The sequence below is a fragment of the Gadus macrocephalus genome, chromosome 6 (assembly GCF_031168955.1).
Source record: "Gadus macrocephalus chromosome 6, ASM3116895v1".
NCBI lineage: Eukaryota > Metazoa > Chordata > Actinopteri > Gadiformes > Gadidae > Gadus > Gadus macrocephalus.
Window position 1 is genome coordinate 14,731,872 of NC_082387.1, and position 27,742 is coordinate 14,759,613.

A 27,742-nucleotide genomic window follows, 5' to 3' on the forward strand; every position below is an offset into this window, starting at 1 on the left:
CAACAGCTGTGCCGCTCACAGCCAATAGTTCGTTCGTTCGTTGGGCCAAAAGGAAAAGCTGCTTATTTTTTCGTTTGATATATCTGTATCATTTCCAATATCCACATGTAGAAGTATTCTCCACTTGTCTGCAAACGCCACATGATTCCACTTTGGATTTTTTTTTATGGAAAAAAAACACTGGGAGTTTTTGATAGGATTTTTAATTTAACCTCTGCCATGGATAATCAACATAATGCCTTTTAGTCAATCTCTCGTTGGACACGCACACACACACACACACACACACACACACACACACACACACACACACACACACACACACACACACAGCTGTGGACTAGATGTTTGGACTGGGATGAGGGGTGGGGGGGAGGTGTAATGGATGGGAGAGATGGGGCATGCTTATTGTTGTCTGTTTGTCACTAACAGATGATCCATCTGTAGTGGATATCCCCACTGGTGAAACCCTGAAAGCTTGATCCCTCAGATTACCTCAACAAGCTCACAGTAAACGTCCCAACTCACCACTCACCACCTCACAGCTGTCAGTCAGAACCCTGCAGATTAAGGACACGGCTGAAAGGGAGATCACTGTACTTGAAATCGCACTATGCAACTCTTTATATTATTAGAAACATCCCTGAAAAACAAAAAACACACGTATTCATCACACCGGGTTTCTTCTCTGTAAATAAGATTGGCGCAAATGGAGAAAACAATCGAGCCGCAATGAAAAGTTAGATATTACAATCCCAAGTATCTTGGTGAGCTTTTCTTTTCTGATTTCACATAAGTCATATGTAAGTGTTACGCTGTTTTAAGATACCACACATCGGACGTGATGAAGCGAGTCACGAACAGGACTGAAACTGAACCAACAACAAAACAAACAGTGAACGCAACGTGGCCAATTACCTGCAAGCTGAGGGCGATCTGACGAATGTACATCATATTTAGATCCTCCAAGATCCATAGTTTTTCTTCCATGTTTGCAAACCTATCAATTGGCATCCTTTGGTGAGATAACGGCAAGTCACACAGGACTTCGAGTCAAACTGAGGAGCACAGTCAAAATCCACCGGTACTGGAACAAAAGTTCATGATCCACAATGACAACACGTCAAATAGTTCATCTGAAAATCGCAGCACCACGAATGATCGCAGCGTTGTTTGAGTGTCAATAAATCCACATGCGCCCGATTCAAATCCAACCCCCAAAAGAGAGTCCTCCTTCAGCGTTTCTCTGGCACGGAAAGCCTCCTGGGTTCAACTGTAAACCTGAAATCCTACTAAGCGTCTCGGTTCACTTTACTCCGGTCAACAAAGGACCTCTTAAACACCCACAGTTAACCTCCTCCTCCTTGGCAGTGGCAGGGGGAATGAATGGTCCTCTTTAAAATGCAGTTATTTTCTTTGTGTACCAGTGTCGTGATTGTGAATGCCTTGTGTCCGCTCTGTGACAAGACCTCTCCACAAAAGGGCATCGCCTCCTCCGCGGGAGTGTTCAGTGCTACAACCGCTCCACTGTGTGCGCTCCTGCGCCGACCCAGCCCACAGACCCACGGACCCACCCGGCGCGGAGACTCGCGCTGGATTAACCCCTACAAAGCGCCTGTGGCAATGGTAATGACCTAAAAAAAAGAAAGGGAAAGAAAAAAAACCGGCAGCAGACTAGACGCCCCTGCAAATAAACAAACAGCAAATAGCACAGCGGCAAAGACGCATGACGCTTTGGGTTATTTTTTCTATTCGTTCCTTCAATTGCTTGATTACAAAGCAGCTAAATGCAGACTAAGTGAACAACAAAGGGGAAATAAAGCAGCGAGTCAAATGGTTAATTAGATTTTATGAATCACTGTATTTTATAGCAGGCTTACAAGGCTTCATGGGCTTACGTGTTATATTGCTTATTTTAATTAATAATTTACGTCTAGCAGTTCCACACCCCAGCCAAAAAGAGAGCCCAGTTGTACTAATTGGCTGGATTTTGCCAGAAGCTCCCTATCTTTAATGAGATATAAACAAACCCATCTGCTATCGAGCCCACTCCTAGTATCTTGGAATGAAACTGAGTCAAGTTCATGTTTGTGGTTGAAAAGCTAAATAAGTGTTGAACGATTCTTGTAGGTTACTTGGAGCCATCTGTGAGGCTGTAGTCCTATAGAGGCGATTGTCTTTTCTTCTTTAAAACCAAACAATAGACCTTCAATTGATTCTCCAAGACGTCCCCTAAATGCCTTTTAAGTGGAATGTGTATAAATCTGAATCCGTTGTGTCCCGAGGGTAGATAGATGAACAATCTTCAATACGAGATGGCTATTAGCTCATCATTGATACAGGGCACGTCTCACAGCGACTCTGCAGCAACACATCATAATCAAACGAAATTTACCTTGCAGTCACATTTAATTTGATGCAAAGTATATATCGGGCAGCCAATAACAATCATTAATAATCGCCCAACTCGTTTATTCTCCTTTATATTATGCCAAAAATAATGTATACCAAGGCTGAACATGGGTTTATTAAACCCTGATTTATTAAACTACTAGTCATCATTTCTTGGTGCTGAACATCAGGGGGAAACCGCACTGAGGTCACTCCCAGTGGGCGAACCATAAACATGGATGAAAACAACCATTATCTCAGCAATGACAGGGAGGGCCGGCCCGACACAGATCACTGTTGTTAAAGCCGGGGCCCCACCAGGCGCCTGCCAGGGGCCCGATCACGAATCCACTCAAGATCAGTGGTCACCAGCCAGGTCCGACAGACAGCTTTATGACGAGGTTATATGGTGATGATGATGGCGTGCTGGGAGATGTGGTGGCTAACGGACATGTCAGCTAATGGACGACACTGGGAGAGGAGGGAGACCAGTACAAGCCAACCTCACGTCAGAGGTTAGATCACAGATCAGGGGAGATTGCCTTTTCCTCTGTTTTTTAACTGCCCTGCCCCGACCGCTGAACCCGTGGCCCCTGTAGTCGTCGTCCCCCCCCCAGGCTCAGGTCAGCGCTTCAGAGGACCTATACTAGTAGGAGCGCTTTACAATCATACCCATTGATCCATGTCATTGTGGAGGAATACTTTGATTCCGGTGGAACCCATGTGTTGGCTGGGACCCAAATCAACCACAGGCAGTATCTGTGATGTGATTGACTGCTTGTTATTGTGGTCCCACGAGTCTGCATCCTCCTATCAGCTTTTGAAATGCAGCGGATAAGATGTGAATAAATAAACAAACAGTCGCCGAGTTTGATTGGAAAACCGCGCGGCCTCAATCCATTAACAAAGCAGTTCATTAGGAGGTGTCAGACATCGTTTATGTCAGGCCGACTGTCTACAGCGGACTGGATAAAATCATTTGAATGAAATAATATCTTCATCAGGGTATCCTTCTAGGACCTGCCACCGCAGGGGAGATGCAATCACACCAACACACACACACACACACACACACACACACACACACACACACACACACACACACACACACACACACACACACACACACACACACACACACACACACACACACACACACACACAGTGAGATCCCAGAAGATGATCTGGAGATGTGCATGCAAATGCAAATGGATACACTCACATGCATAAGGGTTTACAGGGCACAATAAAAAAGGTAATTTAACTGTTGAATGAACTTTATATCCTTTGGCCCTGAACGCCAACAGCCTAATCCTGGTAACCGCGGGCTCCGAGCTAAAGGTCAAAGCGGTCTCTCCCTGCGGTGGGGCACGCAGAATGACAGAGGCGGAGAGAGCCCATCGGAGAGAGAGAAAAACGCCCCGAGCCAGAGCAGACCCAACCAGCGCAGCCCCAGGCCACAACAAAGGACCTAGGCTGACATCTCCTCTCAGAATACCAGCTCCACCCACCACACAGGCCTCCACCCGCCACACAGGCCTCAAACGACCGACTGGTGCCGGTGCCATCTAAACACGGCCAGCGTGCGTAAACAAGACAGCAGAAACACACACACGATGTCATGGACTTGTAATAGCAGGTACATGCTTAGACCACATGCATGCGCACACACTCCCGCAAACACACACACACACACAGGGTCAAACACACACACTGGACAAAACTGTGAGCACAGAAGAACAGGATATGAAGACCGTCTCTAATTTTTCCACCTGCAGCAGGACAAGATGTGTCCGATCATGATTTAGTAACCCAATAACTCCTCCAGTCCTGTACCTCACACAGAGAAGAGAAATAGTAGGACTCAAGACAATGTAATGAACTCCTCTTTATTTATGGAGCTCAACTCCAAATCCCCAATGAATTTAACACAAGAGAGGTCGAATAATGTTTTAGCAATCACTGGCAAATTTTATACAGCAGTTTTAGATAGATATCGTAAAGTTAGATAATTGAAGAGCAGAAGCAAAGAGAGTGCTTCTGAAAAGTTAACCAACTGAACTACAGACTGGCTTTAACACACACACACACACACACACACACACACACCCAAAGTAGGCCACACGTCTGCGACATCAACAACATCCCAACTCCTCAATGACACGGTCGTGCTACAGCCGCCGTTGGGTAACCAACACCTGGTCGCCACGGTGACATCACCGCATGATGCGGTGTAAAACCAGACGTATGCGCCGAACTCCTCCCCCCCCTACCACCCCTGAGGACGATCCCTCCCTCTGGTTTATAATCCATGACAAATGGCTGCAGACAGCTATATAGTTATAAATCAGACTCAGCAGGCAGACATGTGATGACAAGTCAAATCTAGTCCCAGCTCTGTTTGGGACCTTGTTATTTGCAGGGTCTTCCAAGCGGTTACGTGTTACTGATCGGAATCCCAGCCACCATATGACACAAGACGGAGATTGTCTAAGATTGTCTAAGATGTTCGGAATGTGCCTGAAAGGTACCATCCAGCAGGACTAGTGCTCTGTTGGAGTCACAGGTCTCGGTGAGGCTCTATTACAGTTCTAAATCGTGGCTGATTTCTTTATTTTACCACGACTAATCATTGAGAGTTGCGTTATGGCCATTATGGGTGAGCTTCCAGGATCATTTAGACAGGAGGTGATTGATGAGGTGGAATAACATAGCAATTAAAAAAGAAAATTCAGTCACCACCATCTCTCTAACACACGCACACACACACACACACACACACACACACACACACACACACACACACACACACACACACACACACACACACACACACACACACACACACACACACACACAATGAAATACACACACGCACAAGTAGCAATTATTTGGCATTTTCCAATTATCATTTGGCTCATCAAACCATTCTGGCTGGAAGGTTTGATGAGTGAGCATTCAACGGAAATTTTAATGAGCTTATTAGCAGATTCATCTACATTGATTTCCCTCACTCTACTGGATCGCAGGGTCTGCATCATATCTCTCTCATTATCAGATTACTACAGCATGATATGTGAGCATCTAATAAGCAATGGCGCCCTCTTCAGGAAACACCGGAGCAGTAGCAGATGGTAGGGGTTTATTTGTGTCACGCTCACACACGGGCGCACACGCACACACACACACACACACACACACACACACACACACACACACACACACACACACACACACACACACACACACACACACACACACACACACACACAAAAATTCTCAATCAACAAACTAAAGACCATGTCTAAAAAGCAAAAACAATGCAGCAGCACTTGGCCACACATCGTCTCCAGGCCCTCAACGGTGGACAAACACATTAAAACGCACGACAATTCAAGGCCCGAGTAAGCAGGAGGGCTGGCCTCCTATGGATCAAGCACGCACACAGACACACTCACAGCCACCCACAGGCACCCATCTGCCCTCCCAGAGTCAACAACTGTCCTTCAAATGCAAAACAGGGTGCGACATAGCTGCTGGATGATACACTGTGGGCCCCGGCCTGCACTCCACAAATAGCACGAGGAATAGACAACCGGGGCTGGGACCAGAATGGAATGAAGATCAGGCCAGGGATATTCAGACGGGCCCGAAGAATCTAATGGTGTTGGCCTCCCATCTTAAAGGTTTTGGGTTTGATCCCCAATTTCTGCAGCCTACATGTAGGCATCCTAGATTGCCCCATAACCCCAACCTGCCTTCTTTAGGACCTGTATTTGAATTCCCTCTATTGTTGATTCACTCTAATGATAGTCGCTAATGGATGTTTGCTAAATGACGAGGCAAAATTAGTAATGAACATAAATAAACACCAAACACATTATATAAGATATAAGACCTTTGTCAAAACATTAACAGATCGAATGAAAGCCTTTGGGCATGCATTGTGTGCACTTTTACCCATCCACATGGACAGGTAAACGCACCGACAGGAACAACACAAAAGCATGCCCCCCACACACAGACACATGCAAACACACACACAGACATAGCCATAAAAACGCATGTATGCACACATTCCTTGGTATAGATTTCACCCGCTAAATTCCTCACTAAGTAATAATGGGAGTTCCTAGCCGTCTGTTTCGCTATTTATTCAAGAGCCAGGTAGTTTCTAGATGCAGACAGAGATGAAACGTTTCTTTGATACGAATAACAATGAAAGGAGAGCGAGTGTGAGGCATAAAGCGTGAGAATACAGGTGATGGAGGTTAGCTGTCTTCTAGCTGATGGTTCGGTGCGTGGATTAATCTACCCGGTGGAGTTGAGCGCACAGAACTGCGCAACAGAGTAAACCTGTGGGAGGTTATCGCTGTTCCGATCAACCCTCCCAGGAGCATCAGCCGGGGGCCGGGGCCTGTCGAGGAGTGAGAGACCGTTGTAGTTTTGCCCTGACGTTCACCCCTGCGAGGTGAAATTACAAATGGCTGAAAAACCCGATAGAAATAACACACGTACCAACTGCTCTCCTTTCATCCTTCTTCCGTTAAAAGGGTTGGCAGAAATCTGTTCCTCCTTTATTTTTTCAATTAGTTTGTTTTGGGGTAAGCCTACTTCACATAAAAAGTTAAATGTGTATTTGTAGTAATATAGGTGTATTCTTGAAATTAATAAGTTAAATCAAATCTCCCCGAAAATAGTGAAGCCCCCCCTTTATCCACATGAATATCAGCAGGTGCCCTGAAATTCGATTCCTATTATTTTATCTAGACAAACCACTTTTTAGGCCTTATTATAAGCAAGAAATTGAGAATAGAAGTGAGTGAATAACAAAAATGTCAGAGCAGGTTTTCAAAGCAGGTCAGGCACACAAAGGCATCAAAGTCCTGCTGGACAGTAATGTATCTGCAAAGAGTGACAGCGGACTATCGCATGTCTGAAAGGTTAATCTCAGTCAATAGGTTCAAGATTACTTCCAACTGACGAGTAAGATGGAATGTAAGTGATACTGGTATTTGTTCTGTGTGTGTTTGTGTGTGTGTGTGTGTGTGTGTGTGTGTGTGTGTGTGTGTGTGTGTGTGTGTGTGTGTGTGTGTGTGTGTGTGTGTGTGTGTGTGTGTGTGTGTGTGTGTGTGTGTGTGTGTGCGTGTGTGTGTGTGTGTGTGTGTGTTACAGCCGGTCTGTAGTTCAGTTGGTTAACTTTTCAAAAGCACTCTCTGCTTCTGCTCTTCAATTATCTATCTTTACGATATCTATCTAGTAAAGTGTGCAATACAAAATGTACCAGTGATTGTTATAAGTGTTTTCGAGCGTTGAGGGTCAGTGTGTGTGTGTGTGTGTGTGTGTGTGTGTGTGTGTGTGTGTGTGTGTGTGTGTGTGTGTGTGTGTGTGTGTGTGTGTGTGTGTGTGTGTTTGTGTGGCATGTAGGTGTGTGTCTTCTTATCAGGATTTTACTTAGCAGCAGTAAAATCTATTTGTTACTTAATTGCCTGATAAACGGGTCAAATGATAAAAATAGTGAAAGAGACAATTAAAATCGGCATTGTGGAACAATGAAGTAGGGTGACGTTATAGTAGATGGTAAATAGGACACCCATTTTGCCATCTATTTCAGGGTGCCTAAGACACAGGCCCCCAATCCACCCTTTAGCCTAGATAATGGGCCGCTGTGGCTAGGGAGGGAAGGGAACCAATGCCTTAAGATTGGTTTTACCCTCAACTTGGTTGCAATTGAATTGCAACAGTTTTGCTTTGGGTACCAACATTCTCCCAAAGAGCGATAGCCTGAGCTAAAATATTGAATTGGGAAACAAACTAAAAAATGGTGTCTCCAAAACATAGATGCATAAAATAATGCACTTGTCATGCTCCCCCTCATCCCAAAACGGCCATTTGCTACACTATTTTACACTTGAAAGTCCATGATGATTGAATCCTCTAAATACAAAGGATATCTTGGCGGAAGGACAGAGCATGGATGGCTTCATTAAAATATATGAGAAAGAGGGCTAAGCTTCCAGGACACACATATAACGCCAGGTTGTGTGGATGAGTGGAGCTCCTTCCGAAGAGCAGTTGTTTTTGATGCCCGTATCCGAGAGAGCGTTAAGCTTCTGGGACACGTATATATATCGTCGCAGTGTGATTGGATGCGTGGATCTCCGTCTTGCAAGAGGTGACGTTCTCTCTACTGCTTTGTTCTGTTCTTGGATACTGTAGAAACCTGCTGAAGCAACTTTGCTGTCCCCATGGAAGAGGACCCAGGATCAAGAATAAAATGGGCTAAATTAAGGAAACGAAAACAGAAAGCTAATGTTTTTCATGGGATATAAACTCATTAAAGATATTTATGCAAATGATATTCAATTTCTTTCACAACTTTTTTGCTGGATGCTGCTAGATTCTACCCTCTACACGTTTAAGGACTGCTTTTGTTATAGTCGATTCATTATAATGTGTTAATTCTAATTACCCCCTGCCCAGAGGTTCCGTTAATGGTGGGGCAAGCTAGATAATACAATTAGCCAGGCTTGGTTAAGTTAGTGATGTAAAAGGAGAATCTTTCAACTGGGAATTGGTACATTGGACATTTCAGAGAAGATAATACAATTTCTGTTAAAATTCTCTTTTATTTCCTAAAGGCTGATTGTAACAGCGTGAAAAAAGGCACTTAGCAACATGGCCTCAGAAAAGATAAGATTTTTATCTTTTCAAGTAGCCAGTTCAGTGTCATAAAAGCATAGTGATACATTGTTGAGATTTCCCGTGGAATGAGTTGGAAAGCACCCAGTGATTACGCTATCGCTCTCAGTTAACCTTGTGTGCCCAGCCTGTCCAACTCTCAAAACCCATTGGACGATTTAACCAGACCTTGCTCGTAAGGCACCGCCTTTGTTATGAAGTCTGACTTGTGTTTGTTTGCTCATGTCTGGAGATATGTGAAAGAAAAAATATATTCATCACGATTACAATGAATGAATCATCATACACACGTTAACCATTCAGTCATTGGGCGCACACTTTTATCCAAAGTAATTTTCAGTGATTCTTTAAATACATATATGCATATATTTATACACACAAACACATTATACACACACATATATACACACAGACACACACACACACACACACACACACACACACACACACACACACAAATATATATATATATATATATCTTTTTTTTAATTTATATAATGAATGAACGTATCTTGCTCAAGTCCAGACAGGTAAGACTGCGCAAAGGCGTTTGAACCCAGAACCTTTCAACTGGGACTATCCTTCCACACACACCAGCTCTCTGGGTGTGAGGTGAGGGGCGGGGCCTATGACGGAGAGCGTCTGTGGTGCACATGCCTCCAGACAACAGCGTGGCTGCTGCCCCTCTTACTCATTTCCTGTGTGTGGGCACACAAGATGGCTGCAGCACATCACCGTGGCGACAGAGCCAGAGTATTGGCCATGAGCCGCCATGTGGACGACGTATGGATGGTCTCCGGATGCAACAGCCGCCCTCTAGCAGGTGGACTGGACACACTTGAGGCCAAGTAGAGAGTAGTAGAGGAAGTTTCCGGATTTGTTCATTCATACGACCTTCACGTTATGAAGTTGACCAGATGTCACTGAAGTCGTCTTGGTGTGCCACACTCAGAATCACAGCTCTGCGGTGTATAGCTGTATCTGTCCCAAATTAGAATATAGGTATAGGCAAATTGTTCTAATGTTGGCACATTTTAAGATATTTAACGCCAAAATGGCCTTTAGTTTCAGTATTTTAAGATTATATTCATAATATTTACAAAGGAGAACATGTTTTGTCTAAATCAAACAACCAGGGCAACTGTTGCAAGCGGCAACAATATAAATTATTATTTATTTACTCATATACTTTCATAAATTCTTCATTTTCTTTCTAGCTTGAATAGGATTAGCAAATTCGTATTGTTCTCCTATTCTTTATGGTAATAATGTGGATGTATAACGGCTTTATTGTCTTGCTTCTGTGATAAAATGAGTTCTCTTCCAGGGCTCACTAAAGCAGCCCATAAAAATGTATTAGTAAATAGCAGCACTCAAATAAAAAACATCTATTCAAACTCTCTCTAAAATAAACTGCAGAATGCAACTAATGGGGAGGCTGTTTCACAGGGTGTAAGATGTACGTAACACCTAAGATGTATGTCACAGCCATGAGATAGGGTCGTCACGGAGACCACTGTCTGCGGGTCTGGGAGGTAAACAAGCATATCAGCACCGGAGAACATGCTACTAAATGTTTTTATCCGGTGTGTGTGTGTGTGTGTGTGTGTGTGTTTGTGTGTGTGTGTGTGTGTGTGTGTGTGTGTGTGTGTTTGTCTGTGTGCGTGTGTGTGTGTGTTCGGGTCACCCTGCCACAATCAGCGGGGATCACGTGATAAAAGAAGAAGATCCCAGGGGCTAAAAGACATCCAAACAAAGGGGCTACCACCAGCTCCCAGATCAACTCGCCAAGCAGAAACAGGGCAGAACATTCGTCAGACAGATCAGTGGTCAGTCATGCATAAGATGTGACAGGCGTATGAAGTTATCATGTAAAAAAGTTTGTTCTGATGCGTAAACAGATCAACTATCCAGGCAATACATGATTATTAATCCCCTCTCTCCTCCATTCCATATTGATTAAGAACAAAACAGAAGATTTTGATGTTCCTCAACATTTTTAATGAATGCGCTACGCTGCATAATAAATAGTGCCTCATTTTACTAGAAGAAACACATTTTAATGAACCCAGGCCCGAGGAGCATGGGGCCTTGTCTAACCAAAGAATCTGAGAATCTGGGTTGTTTCTCCGTCTTGGCAACCTCACACTCCCCCCCTGTAGTTTACATCACAGCGGGGGGGGGGGGGGGCTCCGAGGGTCGATGTGAGGACAGATCTAACCCCTCTTACACAGCCATATACTCATTCAACCTACAGATCTGCATAATCGCTCTGAGACCATCTTTACACTCTGTGTGTACAACCTGGTAAAGTGTGTGTTCCGTTCATCCTTTCAGGCTCCTCCAGCCCCCCTTAACTCCCCGGCAGCCTGGCCTTTCATGGCTGGGGCATTGGGGCCTGGGTTAGGGGGGCCGGGGGGGCCAGCAGGGCACAGGGACGGTTCATTGTTTTTGTGGCTACTCAGGCCTTGCTTGAGATGGGACCTGGGGGGAAAGTTTTGGCATTCCTTGAAAACGGCTCTCTCTTTCTCTCTAGTTTGTGGTCCTTTGTTCACCTCCTCTGCTGGCAACTGTGTTTTCGTGGCAGACTTTATCATAACTATCATAACTTTATCATATTATCAGACCTATCATCGCTTGGTGTGGGATCTGTGTATGGGTGAGGGCAGAATGGGATGGCAAGTGATTTCTGGCGATATTCAAGGATTGCGCGTGTGTGTGTGTGTGTGTGTGTGTGTGTGTGTGTGTGTGTGTGTGTGTGTGTGTGTGTGTGTGTGTGTGTGTGTGTGTGTGTGTGTGTGTGTGTGTGCGTGTGTGTGTGCGTGTGTGTGATGTATTGGCAAGCTACGTGTGCGTGCATTGGCACATGGAGTTTGTGTTTGGTGTGCGTGCCTGTGTAGTATTGCCCTGCTCCGTGCATTGGTGTGTGCATGCATGGCATGTGGTGAGTGTGTGTGTGTGTGTGTGTGTGTGTGTGTGTGTGTGTGTGTGTGTGTGTGTGTGTGTGTGTGTGTGTGTGTGTGTGTGTGTGTGGTATAACCAAAACACAGCCAAACAGAATAAAACACTGCAGCAGAGCTCACAGTGAGTGGTCTTCGAAAAAATGCCAAAGAGTAAACACTGAAAGATCTTCCTGTGCAGCCTTACATCGAAAACATCTGCACAAAACATCAGCTTCAGCAACATCAACGTCAAGTGCTGCACTCCAAGTATTCCAGAGGAGATCACCATGCCATCCGGGAAGGACAACATCCCTCATAGCTATCCATAAAGCATGTATACTGAGCAAAGGCGCAGGAAGTGAGCAACCCCAAAGACGTCCATCTGGAATCGGATAGAAACGCTCCCGAGATCAGCGGTCTATGCGTGGCTGGTTGATTTCGGGAGGATGTGGGATAAGTGTGGTATGAAATATAAAAATGCTTTTCAACTCCCGCTACTTGGTTCAACCAAGGCATTCCTTTGGAGACGATTAAATAAATAGCGGGCCAAGGAAACACCCATGGCAGATCTAAAATATATAGCATGTCTGAGGCCAGCAGCCCCAGAGCCAGGGACTGCAGCTAGGGAAGCCACGGTCCTCTGGGCGGAGGCACAGGGTGAAGCCTCCAACCACCCAACCACAGCTTTAACGCCGTACACAGACACACAGCCACACAGACAGACAGAGAGACAGAGACAGAGAGACAGAGGGACAAAGAAAGAGAGACAGAGGTACAGACACACAGCAAGAAAGATAGACAGACAGCGAGACAGACAGACAGAGAGACAGAGTCACAGAGAAACAGAGGGACAGAGACAGAGACAGAGAGAGGCACAGACAACGAGACAGAAAGATAGAGAAACAGAGGGACTGAGACACACACTCAGACAGACAGACAGACAGACAGACAGACAGACAGACAGACAGACAGACAGACAGACAGACAGACAGACAGACAGACAGACAGACAGACAGACAGACAGAGTCACAGAGAAACAGAGGGACAGAGACAGAGACAGAGAGAGGCACAGACAACGAGACAGAAAGATAGAGAAACAGAGGGACTGAGACACACACTCAGACAGACAGACAGACAGACAGACAGACAGACAGACAGACAGACAGACAGACAGACAGACAGACAGACAGACAGACAGACAGACAGACAGACAGACAGACAGACAGACAGACAGACACACAGAGACATAGAGAGATAGAGAGACAGAGTGTTTCCTGGTGCAGCACCACATCCAATGCTCCTAGAAGAGGCAGTGGAAGTGTGGGAGGAAGGGTGTGTCATATATTGGCTTTCACACATAAAGGCAGGCACAGACGCACACACACAACCACACAAGCACAGTACCTTAACCTCATTCACATTCAGACAAGAATGTCCCAAACACTCCATGGCTGAAACACTCCATGTCTGTTTGTGCCATACACACATTGCCTGAACATTGCATGTGACAAAACACACATTGGTTTATAATATACACACATACATACACACACATTCATCCTGGCCCTAGCCGCTGGTGGCCACAGTGGTATGCAACGCTGGGACGATCGGATGGCAAGTTAAACATAATGCCATGAGTTAAATATTGAAAGAGAGCGCATTCCATTCTGGACCAGATGATCACACTGGCCAGGCCACCCGCGCATGCCTGGGGGGCTTCAGCTGTCAGCACAAACCACAAAGTGTGTGGACAGCAATACAGAGAGAGAGAGAGAGAGATAGAGAGAGAGAGAAAGCGACAGAGACAGAGACAGAGACAGAGACAGAGACAGAGAGAGAGAGAGAGAGAGAGAGAGAGAGAGAGAGAGAGAGAGAGAGAGAGAGAGAGAGAGAGAGAGAGAGAGAGACAGGGAGAGAGAGAGAGAGAGAGAGAGAGAGAGAGAGAGAGAGAGAGAGAGAGAGAGAGAGAGAGAGTAATACAGTAGGGAGAAAAGGAAGCAAGAGGCAGAGAGGCAGAGAGGAGACAGTCCCGGTGATGTGGACAAGAGATGGGGAGACGAGGGCAGCAGATGTCGTCGCTCTCTGCACCCGTGGGGAGAAGCAGCGTGGACCGTCGGGGGACACGGCCCTCGACCAATCAGGCTCTCGTAAACGATGGTCCGCTCCGTGCGTCTCCCCCTGCCTCCCCCCTGTCTCCCCTCGCGTCTCTGTCTCAACGTTTCCTCTTTGACAAACACAAATAAACACATGTGCTTTTTGCATGCACAGACACACACGCTCAAGCAAACACACACACACACACACACACACACACACACACACACACACACACACACACACACACACACACACACACACACACACACACACACACACACACACACACACACACACACACACACACACACACACACACACACACAATCGGACAGTCACCTACACACAGCCCCACATATACACACACACAAACACTCGTGTGACTAATTCATTAATCAATCCGTATTAAAGTTAATTTCAGGAATATATACGACCCAAGCGACTTAATTAATTCAAATAAAAATAAATAAAAACACAAATACTTCACGAGAAACAAGAAAGCCATCCAACTCTGTAAGTATAGGCAGGGGTATATGGGAGGTTTTGAGGCTCTGGTGGTTGATGAAAGGGTCTTTGAGAGCTGTGTGGCCTTTTCATTGGTATGCTACAGGTTGTTTCAACAGAACCAGAGAGAGAGAGAGAGAGAGAGAGAGAGAGAGAGAGAGAGAGAAGAGAGAGAGAGAGAGAGAGAGAGAGAGAGAGAGAGAGAGAGAGAGAGAGAGAGAGAGAGAGAGAGAGAGAGAGAGAGAGAGAGAGAGAGAGAGAGGAGAAAGTCAGGAGAAAAATCAGGCTTTTGTCTGTGTATAGAGTATCATAAGCAGTATGATACGCAGGTAATAAACAATACAATTACAACAAGAGAAATGTCTCAACCTGGATGCATAGCCTAGGAAATTCAATGGGAAACAGAGGAAGTTCATCAAGTGTATTATGTAGGCCTATGTCAATATGTGAGCTGCTCCATGCCCAACCACTTTGACTTAGGAACAGGACCTCATGAATGTTAATTGCTGGTTTATTCATTATTGAGGTAATCTTGCCCCAGAAAAAAAACCTCTCCGAAAAACCTAGGGCTAGATCTTGTAGGGGCAACAAAAGGACACAGGGTTGTGTTAGAACCAGGATGATCTCATGGATTATCTCTTAACTCCGGCATGAGATCACCGCGGGTCGATAGAGTCACGCAGTGTGTCTGTGTTTGGACTACCATGTGACATGAATAATAAAATACTATTCAAAAAGAACAGCTTCAAGCAGACAGGGCAAATGCGTCACACACAACAGCCTGGGGAACGGACAGCAACTCATCCCCTACACATACACACGCACGCACGCACACTCGACTTCATAATAGCATTCCTTCTAACAGTTATTAGACAGTTGAGAGGACCATGAGCAAATTAAGTTGCAAAGTGTGTGAAGGGAGAGAGAGAGAGAGAGAGAGAGAGAGAGAGAGAGAGAGAGAGAGAGAGAGAGAGAGAGAGAGAGAGAGAGAGAGAGAGAGAGAGAGAGAGAGAGAGAGAGAGAGAGAGAGAGAGAGAGAGAGAGAGAGTGTGTGTGTGTGTGTGTGTGTGTGTGTGTGTGTGTGTGTGTGTGTGTGTGTGTGTGTGTGTGTGTGTGTGTGTGTGTGTGTGTGTGTGTGTGTGTGTGTGTGTGTGTGTGTGTGGTGAGTGTGGTGTGGTCATGGTGTATTCGGTGGATCAGTTCCAGGTCTACCTGTGATGTGTCCAAGAAAAGGCTCCTTCTGAACTTCCCGCGCCGTATCTCCATTTCAAGGGCAGAGCCGCGGGCCACAGTCGCCCTTGTAGTTTGATTCCGGCAAAACATGCTCTCCTTTGCGGAATCCACTCGCACCTTCTGATAAGTTTCGTTGTTTGAGTGGATGTTCAATTCGAAATTCAGTCCGCAAGTTCCAAACAGCTAAGCGCAAATAAACGTCCCACTCACTCAGTCGTGGCAACAACAGTCCCACAGGATTTTATCAACTTTGACTCTGATTCATCTGAAAGTAACCCCGGTAGACGCCGTCCGATCTCCGTTCTGCTTGTTCTCTTCAAAGTCCACACACACTCAGGCGCTTGTGTTGACTGCCTGACATGGTGACACCAAACAGTAGTGCGCGACCCAACTTCTGCTCCGGTTATGCGTCCAGAGACCTCTGCCGGTGGGGTACTTATTTGCAGCATAAGCGGCGCGGTGGGCTGTGCTGTTAACCATCTGATTGAGGTTGGGTTTAGTCGAAACAACAGTGAGCTCTATGATAACTTATTGATCCCTTCAAATTTTAAGATTCCAAAATCACTCAGCGTGTTTTTATTCTGAAATGTCAAAGTTATGAGGCTGAATAGTAGGCTATCATGAGCTTTTCATTAGTTATGCAATTAAAAATATATCAGTTTGGTGCATAATTTTTGGATTATTGATTTGGTTATGATTAGAATTTAAATGTAGAATATAATTTTAGGTGAAAATCATGCATGTTAACCTTCTCTGGCTTGCAGGTATGCCATTTCCAAACTCATCTTTATTTAAAAATAAGAAAATTCAGCTTTAATGGAATGCTATCGAGAGGGGGGTTCAGGGTATGGCACTGGAATGTCATTTTATTGACGAGCATTATAACCCACCCACTATGACGGACGGTACTGCAGGACTGCCCACGTCAGTCTGCCTGTTTTCATTGTAAATCAACCGAACTCGCTGTGTGTGGAATTCTGAGAGTTCAGAGGGTCACCCGGGATCGGTGTCACTGGCAAGAGTTGCGTCTACACAGAAGCAGTCGCCTATAGAGCGGATTCTTATTCATATGGCTGTAACACAAGTCAAGACATATGGCTGTAACACAAGTCAAGACCGACCCCTGTGGTGGCGGAGGGCCACATGCACTCAAAAGGAAACTGAAAATATTGCAGCCGAATTGAAGGTTAACCATGATTTTATTCAGCCAAACCTTTGAGCTAAGAGAAACAAAGGTCAAATTCACCTGGAGCAGCCCTTCCTATCTGAATCAAGTAGTGGTCATTCAAGGACACCTATTGCTAACACTTGCGAAATAATTTCTATTTTTTAAATGAGACATGGTTGTGTTCGTTCCTATCCTCACCTATGGTCATGAGGGCTGGGTGATGACCGAAAGGACGAGATCGCGGGTACAAGCGGCCGAGATGAGTTTTCTCAGAAGGGTGGCTGGCGTCTCCCTTAAGGATAGGGTGAGAAGCTCAGCCATCCGTGAGGAACTCGGATTAGAGCCGCTGCTCCTTTACTTAGAAAGGAGTCAGCTGAGGTGGTTCGGGCATCTGGTAAGGATGCCCACTGGGCGCCTTCCTTGGGAGGTGTTTCAGGCACGTCCAGTGGGGAGGAGACCTCGGGGAAGACCCAGGACTAGGTGGAGAGATTATATCTCAACACTGGCCTGGGAACGCCTCGGGATCCCCCCGTCAGAGCTGGTCAATGTGGCCCGGGAAAGGGAAGTCTGGGGCCCCCTGCTTGAGCTCCAACCCCGGATAAGCGGACGAAAATGAGATGAGATGAGATGGTTGTGTTTCGTTGAGATGATTCATTACACAAACATAATTTCATATATTTTTTTGCCTAATGTTGTCAGGCATTCTTCGAACATTGCAGCTTTCTGACTTTCGGCCTGCAGTAAAACCCTTTTGGTTTTGGCACAAGCATTTCAGTTTTATTCCAGTTACACACTGCCCTCCCTGTTGTCCTCATATTGGTCTACTTAAGCCACCCAAATCTAAATTTAGTACGTGTTTACACATACTGGCTACCATTTCTTTGGGGTCACTGTGGATATACAAAAAACACTGATGCAATGAAAAGGTTTTTATGATAGTTCTGTTTTTTGTTGGGTCATATTGCAGACTCTGGCTCCTTTAAATATGTCCCAGGCCACCCGTTCATGTTAAATCAAGTGGTGAATTATACAAGCCTATAATTCTCCCTATGAAACATGGTCCTCAGAAAAAACAGCTTTGCAGCACAAACTGAATATGCCTCAGAAAACAGAAAGACCGACATACTGCAGTAGTAACAGAGTAGTACTGCAGTAGTAACAGAATAGTACTGTCAGCCCAGCAGGTGAATACTCGCGTTGTATCCATCTATAACCACTGCCCCTCATTTACATCAGGATGTTTGTGTTGAAGATGGGAGCTACATTATCCAGAGCCCCCTAGGTGTTGCAGCTCATGCAGTAATAAACACTTGGAGGAGTATCTCTTCCCTGGAAGGCTCGGTGTGCTCATATAATGTTTACACATCAGCCACTGCGGGTCCAGAGGGGATGGATCAACATATCAGAGAGCCCATGGTTTCCCACGCACGGCCTGGCCATCCTTCAACCCCGGGCTAGATCCTTATCACATCCGTGTGGGGTTACTTTTGCGCAGACTTCAGCCAGCCAAAACAACTTTGTACTGGCTTTGATATTGGTTATTTCTAATCCTGGCTCTGGGTGCACAAGATACATTTCCTTTATGAACCGTATCAAAAAAACATCCTTCATGTACATATTGCATAAAAAGGGACTGTATTTCCGTCTTTACTCATACATACGCATGGCAAAACAGCCCAACGTGCCACGGATTAAGATGCGTCTGTTGAAAGTGGAAGGAAAACGTCCACATTGGCGCCGTCACCGGGGGATATGAAATGTCAGCCACAGGCAGCTCATAGACAAGGGGGCCGCTCTTCACCAGGAGAGTGATGGGCCACAGAACAGCAGGAGGATGATCACATGGCCCCAACACAGGCACACCATCAGACTCTCACTTTACACTATACACATTCCTATTCCACTGTCCTTTGCCCTGGCTGTCTTACAGCAGAGCAGGGTAATGCCACCAGGGTAGAAACAGGGCAGTGGGAAGGGAAGCCAACCAAACCACTAGTACAAGAATGCATGCTTTGGACTCTTTTCTCAAGAACTGAAAACATTACAAATGGAGCAGAGCAACGCTGGCTCCCCTGGTTGTAATTACATGTGGTTGTCTCTGCTATAAATAAGCATGGATCCAATATACAGTGCCGTTCTCACCGTGCTGAAAATACAACTTGCGGAAATAGTACTTTAGACAAGTGAAGCGCATTACGTTTAGTATTGGAAATATGAAAGGATTATAGGATATTAAATCCCACGGTGAGTCGAAGTATGCCTACAATTAAGGAATAACTTATTTGTACGAGTAAATTGGTCATACACTACATTCATCCATCTCTTCTTCAGGTTATTCCATGTGTTATCTCAGACTAATGATACATAGAAACAATTAAAGATATTTCCCTGTCAACTACAGGTAAATAAGTTCTATAGTCCATTCGACACCAGACTGAGTCTTGAGTTCTTCTTTTGTCCCTACACCAGAACCCTAAGGCGATATGCACCCGTGCTGGGAATATAATATAATATCAAGGCATATGATGGATGTGGTCCTATATTGGGTAGAGGAGAGAACTCCTCAGGGGAGAGGGATGACATGAATGCTGGCCCTGTTCTGAGACCATCGCCTGAATTAACCATGTGCAAAGCACCAGAGGCACAGCAGCATGACTAAGAACCGGCCTAAATCCAAACAGTCAACTGATATACGATGTAGATGTAAAGACATTTCCTCTTTTCTTGCAGATACCCTGGTCCTGGAACATAATGCACTGCTGCCACCCAAAGGATGTGCACTCTGGGAAGAGAGGCTTCTACTGGACAATGTGAGCCATAACAGGCAAATGCTGTAACTGCTCAGCATTCGGTTTACTAGAATAAGAGGTCTCCAATGGGCATTTATCGTTAATAAAATGCGCTATTAAACAAGGGCGCCACCTACCACAAAGAAAACCAAAAGCATTGAGCAGGAATGTTGGAAATCTAGCACTGTCGTTTAGCACAGAGCTACAAGAGAGGCAGGTTCATTAGTCAAACAGGAGACACAGCTTACCAAAACACTGAGGAAGCCTTTATTATACATATCATTTTTTTTTACAAAGCATACAAAAAAAGAAACCAACATTCATAATACAGTTTGTACAGAGCCATCTGTGTAGGACTAAAGCGGCAGCATCAGTTACTTGTGGTTGGACTTCTTGCGTGGAGCAGATTCTTTTTGTGCTTGTTTCAACCCCTGGGAGAAAGGGAGAGAAAGCGTACGTAAGGGATCTTTCTTCCCCTCGAGACACAACAACCGCAACGTCAGTTTGTGAACAAGCACGGTTTAAATGCATTAGCTGAACAAATTCCCAGAACTGCCACAACTTCTTTAGAATAAGTTGAATGAATATAATCGTAACTGAATGTACCACTGTGTAGAATACACTTTTTATCTAAAGAGACTTTAAGATACCTGCAAACAGAAAAGTCAAGTCAGTTGTTTTTTTCCATACATTACAGTTAGGGCCACAAAAGGTTTCAGGCATTGGGGATTCAAACCAAGAACCTTTAAGCAGGGAATAAAACAACCCAACCACCAAAATGATTCTGCTATCCCTACCTACTTAAAATAGGTAAAAGGGCCTATACTTTACCACCAGGTGTGATGTATGATTGATCGATCATGTCTGATTCCGGGTGTGATACGATGCACATTGACTGCCAAGTGTCATGTCCCTATAGGGACGATAATGGCTAGAAAATCGACATCCCACCCGGCGGTAAATAAGGGTCCATTAAAGTCAGTGCACCTACCAGATAGTATCCTGTGTGGTAGCCGCTCATGTACCAGGAGATGAGCATGGCACCCAGGGCCTCGTCATTCTCCATGTCAGGGCTCATGGGTGGAGGGGGCGGGATCATCTAAGGAAGTGGGAAAATAAAACAAAAAACAACAGGAGAATGAGCTCAGAGGAAGTGAAACCGGAAGACAGACTCAGTCTGTGAACTTGTGTGGCGACTTTGGTAGAACAACAAATTTGGTAAAAGAGAGTTCTGTATACTGTATATAGATTCAAGAACACTGTGCCTTTATAAAATTTGAAAGGTGACTTTTATTTGCATCACAAAGAGATAATCGTGAGACTTACTGGGGGACCGCAGGGCATCATGGGGGGCCAGGCTGGAGGGACGGGGCCACTGGAGTGTTTACTTCCTCCCTTTCAGTAGAAAAAATATTTATCAAACATATGTTGTCTAATTTCATATCATCAACAAATTAATTAATTCATAAGGGAATTTAGGTTTTTCCGTGCAAGGTGGCCCGAGCCTCTTTCCTCTGACTAATTAAGGAATGGATGGTGTGAGGCTAACTGGTAGAGGAGTCCTTCTTACCGATTTGAAGCCTGGCATTGGGGGCGGGCCGAGGGGAAATCCAGGAAGACCAGGGGGCAACACTGGAGGGGGTTCTCTGGGGGATTTGTATTTTGGGGGCTTGTTGTGTGCTTGCCGTCTGTGAGATTGAGGTGTGGTAGACCGGTCGCTCTCCTCTGTGGAAGATTCTGCTTCATTGACCTTCATTCGGGGCAAAGACAGAAAGAAAGAGCATATTGCTTGAATTCCAATGCACTCCTCTGTACACCCACTGAATTCCATTAGTGTCTTCAGACAAATCGCCTCCATTAGAAGACTCAAATACACAATCATCTCATTCATTATAAATCTATATTAAAATAGCATCTTACATTTCCTCCAAGGTTGGTCGAAAAACAAAACCAACAATAACATGTCCAACAATGTCCTTTACTATACCTTAACACAAGTTTCTTCTTCGACCTCAGAGTTTTCCAAGAGCAAATCTTGAAGGCTTTGCTCCTCCTGATTGCCATAGTCTGTAAATAAAACTGTACAACTGCCCCTCTTCTTGTCTATGCCGCAAATTGTGGCAGCATACAGCTGGCCATCCTCTGACCAGTATGCACAGCAAGAGTCTCCAACCTGCCACTGTGGCACAACAAGTATGCACCGTTCAGTTATGTTAGAAGGATTAGGATAGAGTTTAGCCATAGAGGATTCATTGAGCTTTAGCACACAGTAAAACCTCCAAAACGTAGACCAAGATCAATTATTTTTTATTGTGGACACACAACATTGTCTAGCTCTTGGTCTAGAATAGGTTCAAGGTGGGATCTATAAAAGTTCTCGGTAAAGACTATGCTCAGGTTATAGTTACAGTTGGGTTGTTGAAGGTTTTATAAACAGATGTATATTGATTGACCAACCTCTTTGTCTGGGGGTGCATTACTCCTTTTCCTGCTGAGATCATTTTTGTTGCCCTTGCGCTTCTTTCCTGGGTGGTCTTTCTTGAAGGCCGGTGGGTCTTTTTCATCTTTAAGTGCAGTCTAGTAGATATTCAATTGCAAAATGAGCGTGAATATTTGAACACAAAATCCGAATTGAGATGTGAAGTTTGAAGTCATTCAATTCTCACTGACATCCATTCAGGTAACAGTAACACCATACCTTGAACGTCGCGACAGCCTTATCATATGCCTTTATCAGAGCAGTGTCATCCCATATGTCAGAATCATCACTCTGAAAATGAAAGGACAAAGATAAAACAAAATGTGCTATACCAGCTCGCGTTGTCACAAGTCAGCCCAGGTCATCATGGCCAGGTGTCAATGGATGAGACCTCTGACCGAGGATCTGATTTCATGTGACCAAACAGTCATAACTTATATTTGACGACGACATTCACACACGTTTGGACTTATAACAGATCTATAGTTTGGGGTCCATGCACATCGCAGTGTTAATAGCAATGTGTGTGTAGCCAGGCTAACACACTCCATGCTACTCTGTCACGTTAGTGTCACATCAAGGCTATGATTGATTTCTCACCTGCGCAGCTCCACGGGCGAAAACCACGTCCTCTCTCCTGTTCGCCATCGCAAACCACGAAGCTCTGTCTCCGCCGGTGAATACGTATTTCAAAAACTTGATGAACTGCTGCTACTTCTTGATGAACAATGTGCGTCGCATCAACGATGACGTCGCGTCAACTCGCGGGCCAAATGCGTGACGTATATATGGCGCGTCAGTTAGTTGGCAAGGCAACGCCGAGACAGCGACGGCATCTCTTCCGGCAGAGATCGGCGCTTTGCTTACATTGAACGCATTGTGTTTGATCGTACTTTATCCGTCGGCAGTTCGCCGTTCATGGATGAATTGATACGATGACAGGTTCTTCCCTGGGTGCGTTAGGAGGGAAGGTCGTGTTGGCGTCCTCGAGCGACGAGGCTCAGCCGCCGCGAAACATCATCGACGGGTAAAGTTCGCGTTCGTTTTCGCGTGGTTTGGCAAAGTGTACACCGGTTTAATGTTGTGTAAACCGTTTGTACCGCTGTATGAATATGTTGTTTTCTTTTCTGTAGCAACGCCGAGACGTTCTGGATGTCCACCGGGATGTTCCCGCAGGAGTTCATCGTCCGCCTGGCTGAGACCACGGGCATCGACCAAGTGACGATAGACAGCTATAACGGTACGCACGGCGACTATCGCGATACGGCGGTCGCAGTGCAGCATGGGAATACTTTATGGAGATTCTCACGACATTTCGTGGTGCCTGAATAAAGTGTTGTTCTGCCACGTCCAGCATGAGATGCTTTGTGGACTCAAACAAAGCAATCTACCCTCTCTTCTTTCAAATCTGCACTCAAAACATACCTTTTTACACTAGCCTTCTCCACCTAACTCCCACCTTATTCTTGATGTTTAACCTCTGCTTTTCTTTTAATTCTAGTCTGTTTTATTATGTCTGTTACAGACTTTTGATAGGGCTATATGTAAAGCGTCTTAGAGTACCATATTAAGCGCTATATACATTTAATTTATTATTATTATTATTATTATTATTATTAATTTCACGTTTATTAATGATTTCACGATTAAGTGCTGTACAAAAGAGAGAAAAAAAGATTTAGACGATTTGATGATGTTCAACATCAGTACCTCATTAGATCACACATGTTTAGTGCTAACACCCGTCCTGAATAGCTTCTTCTAAATCATAAAGTGGTCACCACAACACAATGTAAAGTTGTATGGGTTTAAGATAAGTCAGACCCTACAAGCATGGCCTCTTTGCTACTCCACCCAGGCCACGAGAGACCAAAGGTTTACCGGGGTAAATTAGAACCTGTAGGTGTGGCTTATTTACCATTCCGCCCATTTCCGACATAGACTGAATTTTACCTGTATTTCATTAACCATCTCCAGAGTGCAAGCTCCTCTACCTTGTGTCTCTGAATAAACCACACGTGGAACATGTTCCACTCTACGAGTCATATATAGGTCGAAACAACGATACCATAAAGGATTCAAATTACTTTTCATCAACGTCCGAAATATAAGGTCATTGCGGTCTGTCGTCACGATGCACAAGCCCTATGGCTACCTGACATATCTAAGTGTACTGCCTTCTTTGGATGTTGTTATTTTCAGAATCACCGGTTCGCTGCCAGTGCCAGCAGGGTAATCATTCTAAGTGTAGATCTGTTATGCGTTAAATGGAAGCCCTAATTAGACCTAAATACATTACTATATGAGTAATGCTGTGCTATCTAACTTTGACACTTCTAAATATCCAATTACACATCAACTTCGCCCTTTCAGGACGTTTTTAGGCCTATCTGAGCAATTTCCCACAGATCCTGAGTTTTCATGCTTATATAATCATATTTTCTAATTACAACACACTGATAAGACGTATGTATGCTTGGTTCTGTGAGAATGTAACAAATATAGGATACATACTTTCCAAAGTTGTTGTTTTAAACTGCTGTTTCAAAAGATGGTGTTGTCCATCTCTAGGTGCTCAAGTGACTTTGGCGTAGTGACTGAGCAGGTGATGGATTGATGCCATGTACCTGCATAACAGGAGGCCTATTTTAAATAAAATACCTCATTAGGAGCATTTCTCCCCATGAAATGCTAAAATATAATGAAATATTCCATCTAATTAATGATAAAAGGTCAAACAGTTCAGTGTCCTTCATGAATTAATAATCAGATATTTGCTAACACAGTCTACAATTAAAGCGGGGTTGGTGACAATTAACAAGATACGAACAAGAAACTTTATAATGAGGTCAATGCAGCCGTAATTCCGTAGTCTTATTATTTTGCTCGAACAGTACTCAAACTGTATTTATTCTCTACAAAGATTGTAAAGGCTATATTTTCATGCAATCAAAGTTATCATAAATTATTGCATAATATGGTCTCTTAATCACTAATTACGTTTGGTCAGTTTTTCAAGAATGTATCTTGTGTTTTTTCTTTTGTTCAGTTAAGAGTCTGAAGATAGAAACAAACACATTGGATACCTTTCAAGACTTTCAATCTGTCGCAGAAACAGGTGAGAAAAAACCACCTTGTATTGACATTATACAAGTAACCTGTCAAAGAATAGAAATGCTGCAATAATCCTTTCATTGCAGAATTTGAACAAACCGAAGGTCAACTGCAATCAAATGCTATTTCAGTAAGTGTCCTTAACACAAATGACAGAAATGAGAGATCATAGATGTCATGGTGATGAAGCTTTTATGTCTTTCTTTCTTTCCAGCTAAAAGGAACCACTGCTTCCCATCTGCGGTTCATCATCACCTCGGGATACGATCCTTTTGTCTCAGTGCACAGGGTCAGCATTCAGACCTAGTCTTCCAGGGCCCAGCACTGGCAAGATGTCCTTTTCCAAAGTGTATAGGGGCCAGTTCAGTTATATTTTTGTAATTGTCAATGGCATGGCCAAGTGTGTCACATTGTGTCAAGCTTTTAAGGAAATTACTTTACAGACAGTCAGTTTGGAGAACTAGCATAATACATGTTGTATGTCTTTAGTTTAATTATCTTGGAAATGCAGCCTGAGTTAAATGGATTAAATCAGTTAAATCAGCCGTATCGCCTACATCTTTATTTTAAATTGCATTTTACATATCAACTTCAATCACTTTTGATCGAGGGACTATACCTATCGCTCAATTCTTTCTGTTTTGTCTTTTGCTAAAAAAATTTGGGATGCAGCTCTATCCACTATTCGTAATGATGTTTACCTTCTGTACAGCTGCTCTCATTAATTTCTCACTCTTATATGTCAGCTGCTCAAAATAAGCTATTCAGAATCAGATAAATGCTGGTATATTTATTTAAGAGAGCATACCGCATAATCTCTGTCTGACTGAGAGATGGAGATAATTAACTAATTAAGGAGGCAAGTTGAATCAGCCCATCCCCCCAACCCACCCTGTCCTCCCACCCTCTCTCTGGGGGACTTCGGAGAGGGGGGGGGGGGGGGGGCAGGTGGTTTCAGAGCCAATGAGCTAGACAAAGGCACAGGTCTTGTACTCCTATACACACACACACACACACACACACACGATGCCAGGGGTAGCATTGGTTAGCAGCAGAGCTATGGCACCCTAAGGGACTCCCTTCCCAATTACTCAGTTGACCATGGATCAGATTGGGGAGTTGCCTTCGCTGGATCCGCCGCTACAGCTCTGGTCTAGATGCGGGGCTCCAGGAGAAACCAATAAAACAATACGAAACACACAGCTTAATAACTTACCCCATACAATGGATTTGAGCTGCAATCTAGCATGTGATTCTTGTTGTGGTTGTCGGAAACACATAGAAAATGGATGATTTATTCTTGAGTCTTGGATATATTACAATGTTAGGAGTAGGAAAAAGCATGTTTTTATCAGAGCAGAGACAGTTGGATGCGTTCTGGTGTTAATGTTAATGTTCTGGCGGCCTGGGTTGGTGACTACTAAGGATCCTATTTGTGTACCAGGGGATATGTCCCGGGCCCAGTGCACGGCTAATTAATTCAGGCCCCTTTGTGCCCGCCTGTTTGCAGATCATCGAAATCCCAGCAGGGTGCCACGGCATTATTATCATGTCACTGCGGGACAGAGCTAAATCATCACCCAATCCCTTCTGATGGTCGAGCAGCTGTTGTCCAATCACACGGAGACATCTGCTGGCCCAAGACGGTGTGTGTTGAACCCAAGTGATACCGGCAAATGGAGAAAAGAAAGCCAAGCGAAAGAAAGAAAACCCATTCGGCCCCTCACCGTTTTTTATCAACCACGCTTCAAACCCTTTTATTAAATCATTCGCACACACAATGACAATGACAATATGCATTGCAATAATGAGAAGTATATTCAGAACCACCGATCCGGCTGCTATTATTATTTACAGGTTTCAAAGCGGTTCAAGAATAAAACAGCATCAATGTTGCTGAAAATGAATGTTTTCCTTGAATTTATGTGTGCTTGTTGTTTTGACGAGAGCCTGTGTTTTAAGGCATCGAGAGTAGAAGTCATTGCTTCCATCTCTCTAACTGTCTTGTGTTAACGGCCACTTGGTGCGTCTGAGTTCTGCTTGGTATTCATTCAGCATCGCCATGCTTTTATTTGAATGACTAAATGGCAGCCACTGACAACGGCCCTTAATTTGATTTCAGTTTGGATTGGAGTGCTGCTGGTACATATAAAGCTAAAGCTCACAAAAGCAAGATACGTGGTAATTAGCAAAAGCGGAAAAAAGGTGGTGTTTGTGTGCGTGTGTGTGTGTGTGTGTGTGTGTGCTGGAGTGGGCATCTGAGACCTTAGCCTGTATAAAATGAGGGGTTTGACAATTTATGTAACTGAAAACGCAACCTTGA

General features: G+C 44.5%; 3 protein-coding genes across 7 annotated transcripts in view; 1 reads left to right on the forward strand and 2 right to left on the reverse strand.

The window, feature by feature from the left end:
* The window catches only part of rtkna (rhotekin a), a 57,243-nt gene extending 40,976 nt beyond the window's left edge, over positions 1-16,267 (reverse strand). For 2 of the 4 annotated variants that reach the window (XM_060054322.1, XM_060054325.1), the window contains exon 1: positions 15,849-16,267. In XM_060054322.1, coding sequence (XP_059910305.1) covers positions 15,849-15,959 — 111 coding nt within the window. In that variant the 5' untranslated portion in view covers positions 15,960-16,267. Of the gene's footprint in view, positions 1-918; positions 1,763-15,848 lie in introns of those variants that run through there. The other 2 variants (XM_060054320.1, XM_060054323.1) reach the window with 2 other exon arrangements.
* A 3,815-nt stretch (positions 16,268-20,082) lies between these two features.
* On the reverse strand, positions 20,083-23,048 carry smn1 (survival of motor neuron 1, telomeric). Of its 2 annotated transcripts, XM_060054336.1 has the most exons (8): positions 22,906-23,048; positions 22,525-22,596; positions 22,284-22,403; positions 21,814-22,005; positions 21,397-21,576; positions 21,153-21,221; positions 20,818-20,925; positions 20,083-20,257 (listed from the first exon to the last, which is right to left on the reverse strand). In XM_060054336.1, exons 1-8 carry the CDS (start codon positions 22,951-22,953, stop codon positions 20,201-20,203), a joined length of 846 nt encoding a protein of 281 aa, XP_059910319.1. In that variant the 5' UTR covers positions 22,954-23,048; the 3' UTR covers positions 20,083-20,200. The 2 variants fall into 2 exon arrangements, with proteins under 2 accessions (XP_059910319.1, XP_059910320.1); XM_060054337.1 differs by lacking the exon at positions 21,814-22,005.
* Positions 23,049-23,189: 141 nt separating this feature from the next.
* hspb11 (heat shock protein, alpha-crystallin-related, b11) lies at positions 23,190-25,964 on the forward strand. Its single transcript, XM_060054338.1, has 5 exons — positions 23,190-23,332; positions 23,439-23,545; positions 25,355-25,423; positions 25,506-25,549; positions 25,634-25,964. Exons 1-5 carry the CDS (start codon positions 23,241-23,243, stop codon positions 25,724-25,726), a joined length of 405 nt encoding a protein of 134 aa, XP_059910321.1. The 5' UTR covers positions 23,190-23,240; the 3' UTR covers positions 25,727-25,964.
* Positions 25,965-27,742: the final 1,778 nt, after the last annotated feature.

Bases quoted from the DNA above. Each gene is read 5' to 3' on its own strand.
- smn1 (XM_060054336.1), bottom strand. From the start codon at position 22,953: ATGGCGAACAGGAGAGAGGACGTGGTTTTCGCCCGTGGAGCTGCGCAG. The intron at 21,577-21,813 runs GTATAGTAAAGG...CCCCGAATGAAG, and splicing joins AAGAAGAAACTTGTGTTAAG to GTCAATGAAGCAGAATCTTC. The intron at 20,258-20,817 runs GTAGGTGCACTG...CCTTTCTCCCAG, and splicing joins ACCACACAGGATACTATCTG to GGGTTGAAACAAGCACAAAA.
- hspb11 (XM_060054338.1), top strand. From the start codon at position 23,241: ATGACAGGTTCTTCCCTGGGTGCGTTAGGAGGGAAGGTCGTGTTGGCG. The intron at 23,333-23,438 runs GTAAAGTTCGCG...TCTTTTCTGTAG, and splicing joins CCGCGAAACATCATCGACGG to CAACGCCGAGACGTTCTGGA. The intron at 23,546-25,354 runs GTACGCACGGCG...TCTTTTGTTCAG, and splicing joins GACGATAGACAGCTATAACG to TTAAGAGTCTGAAGATAGAA.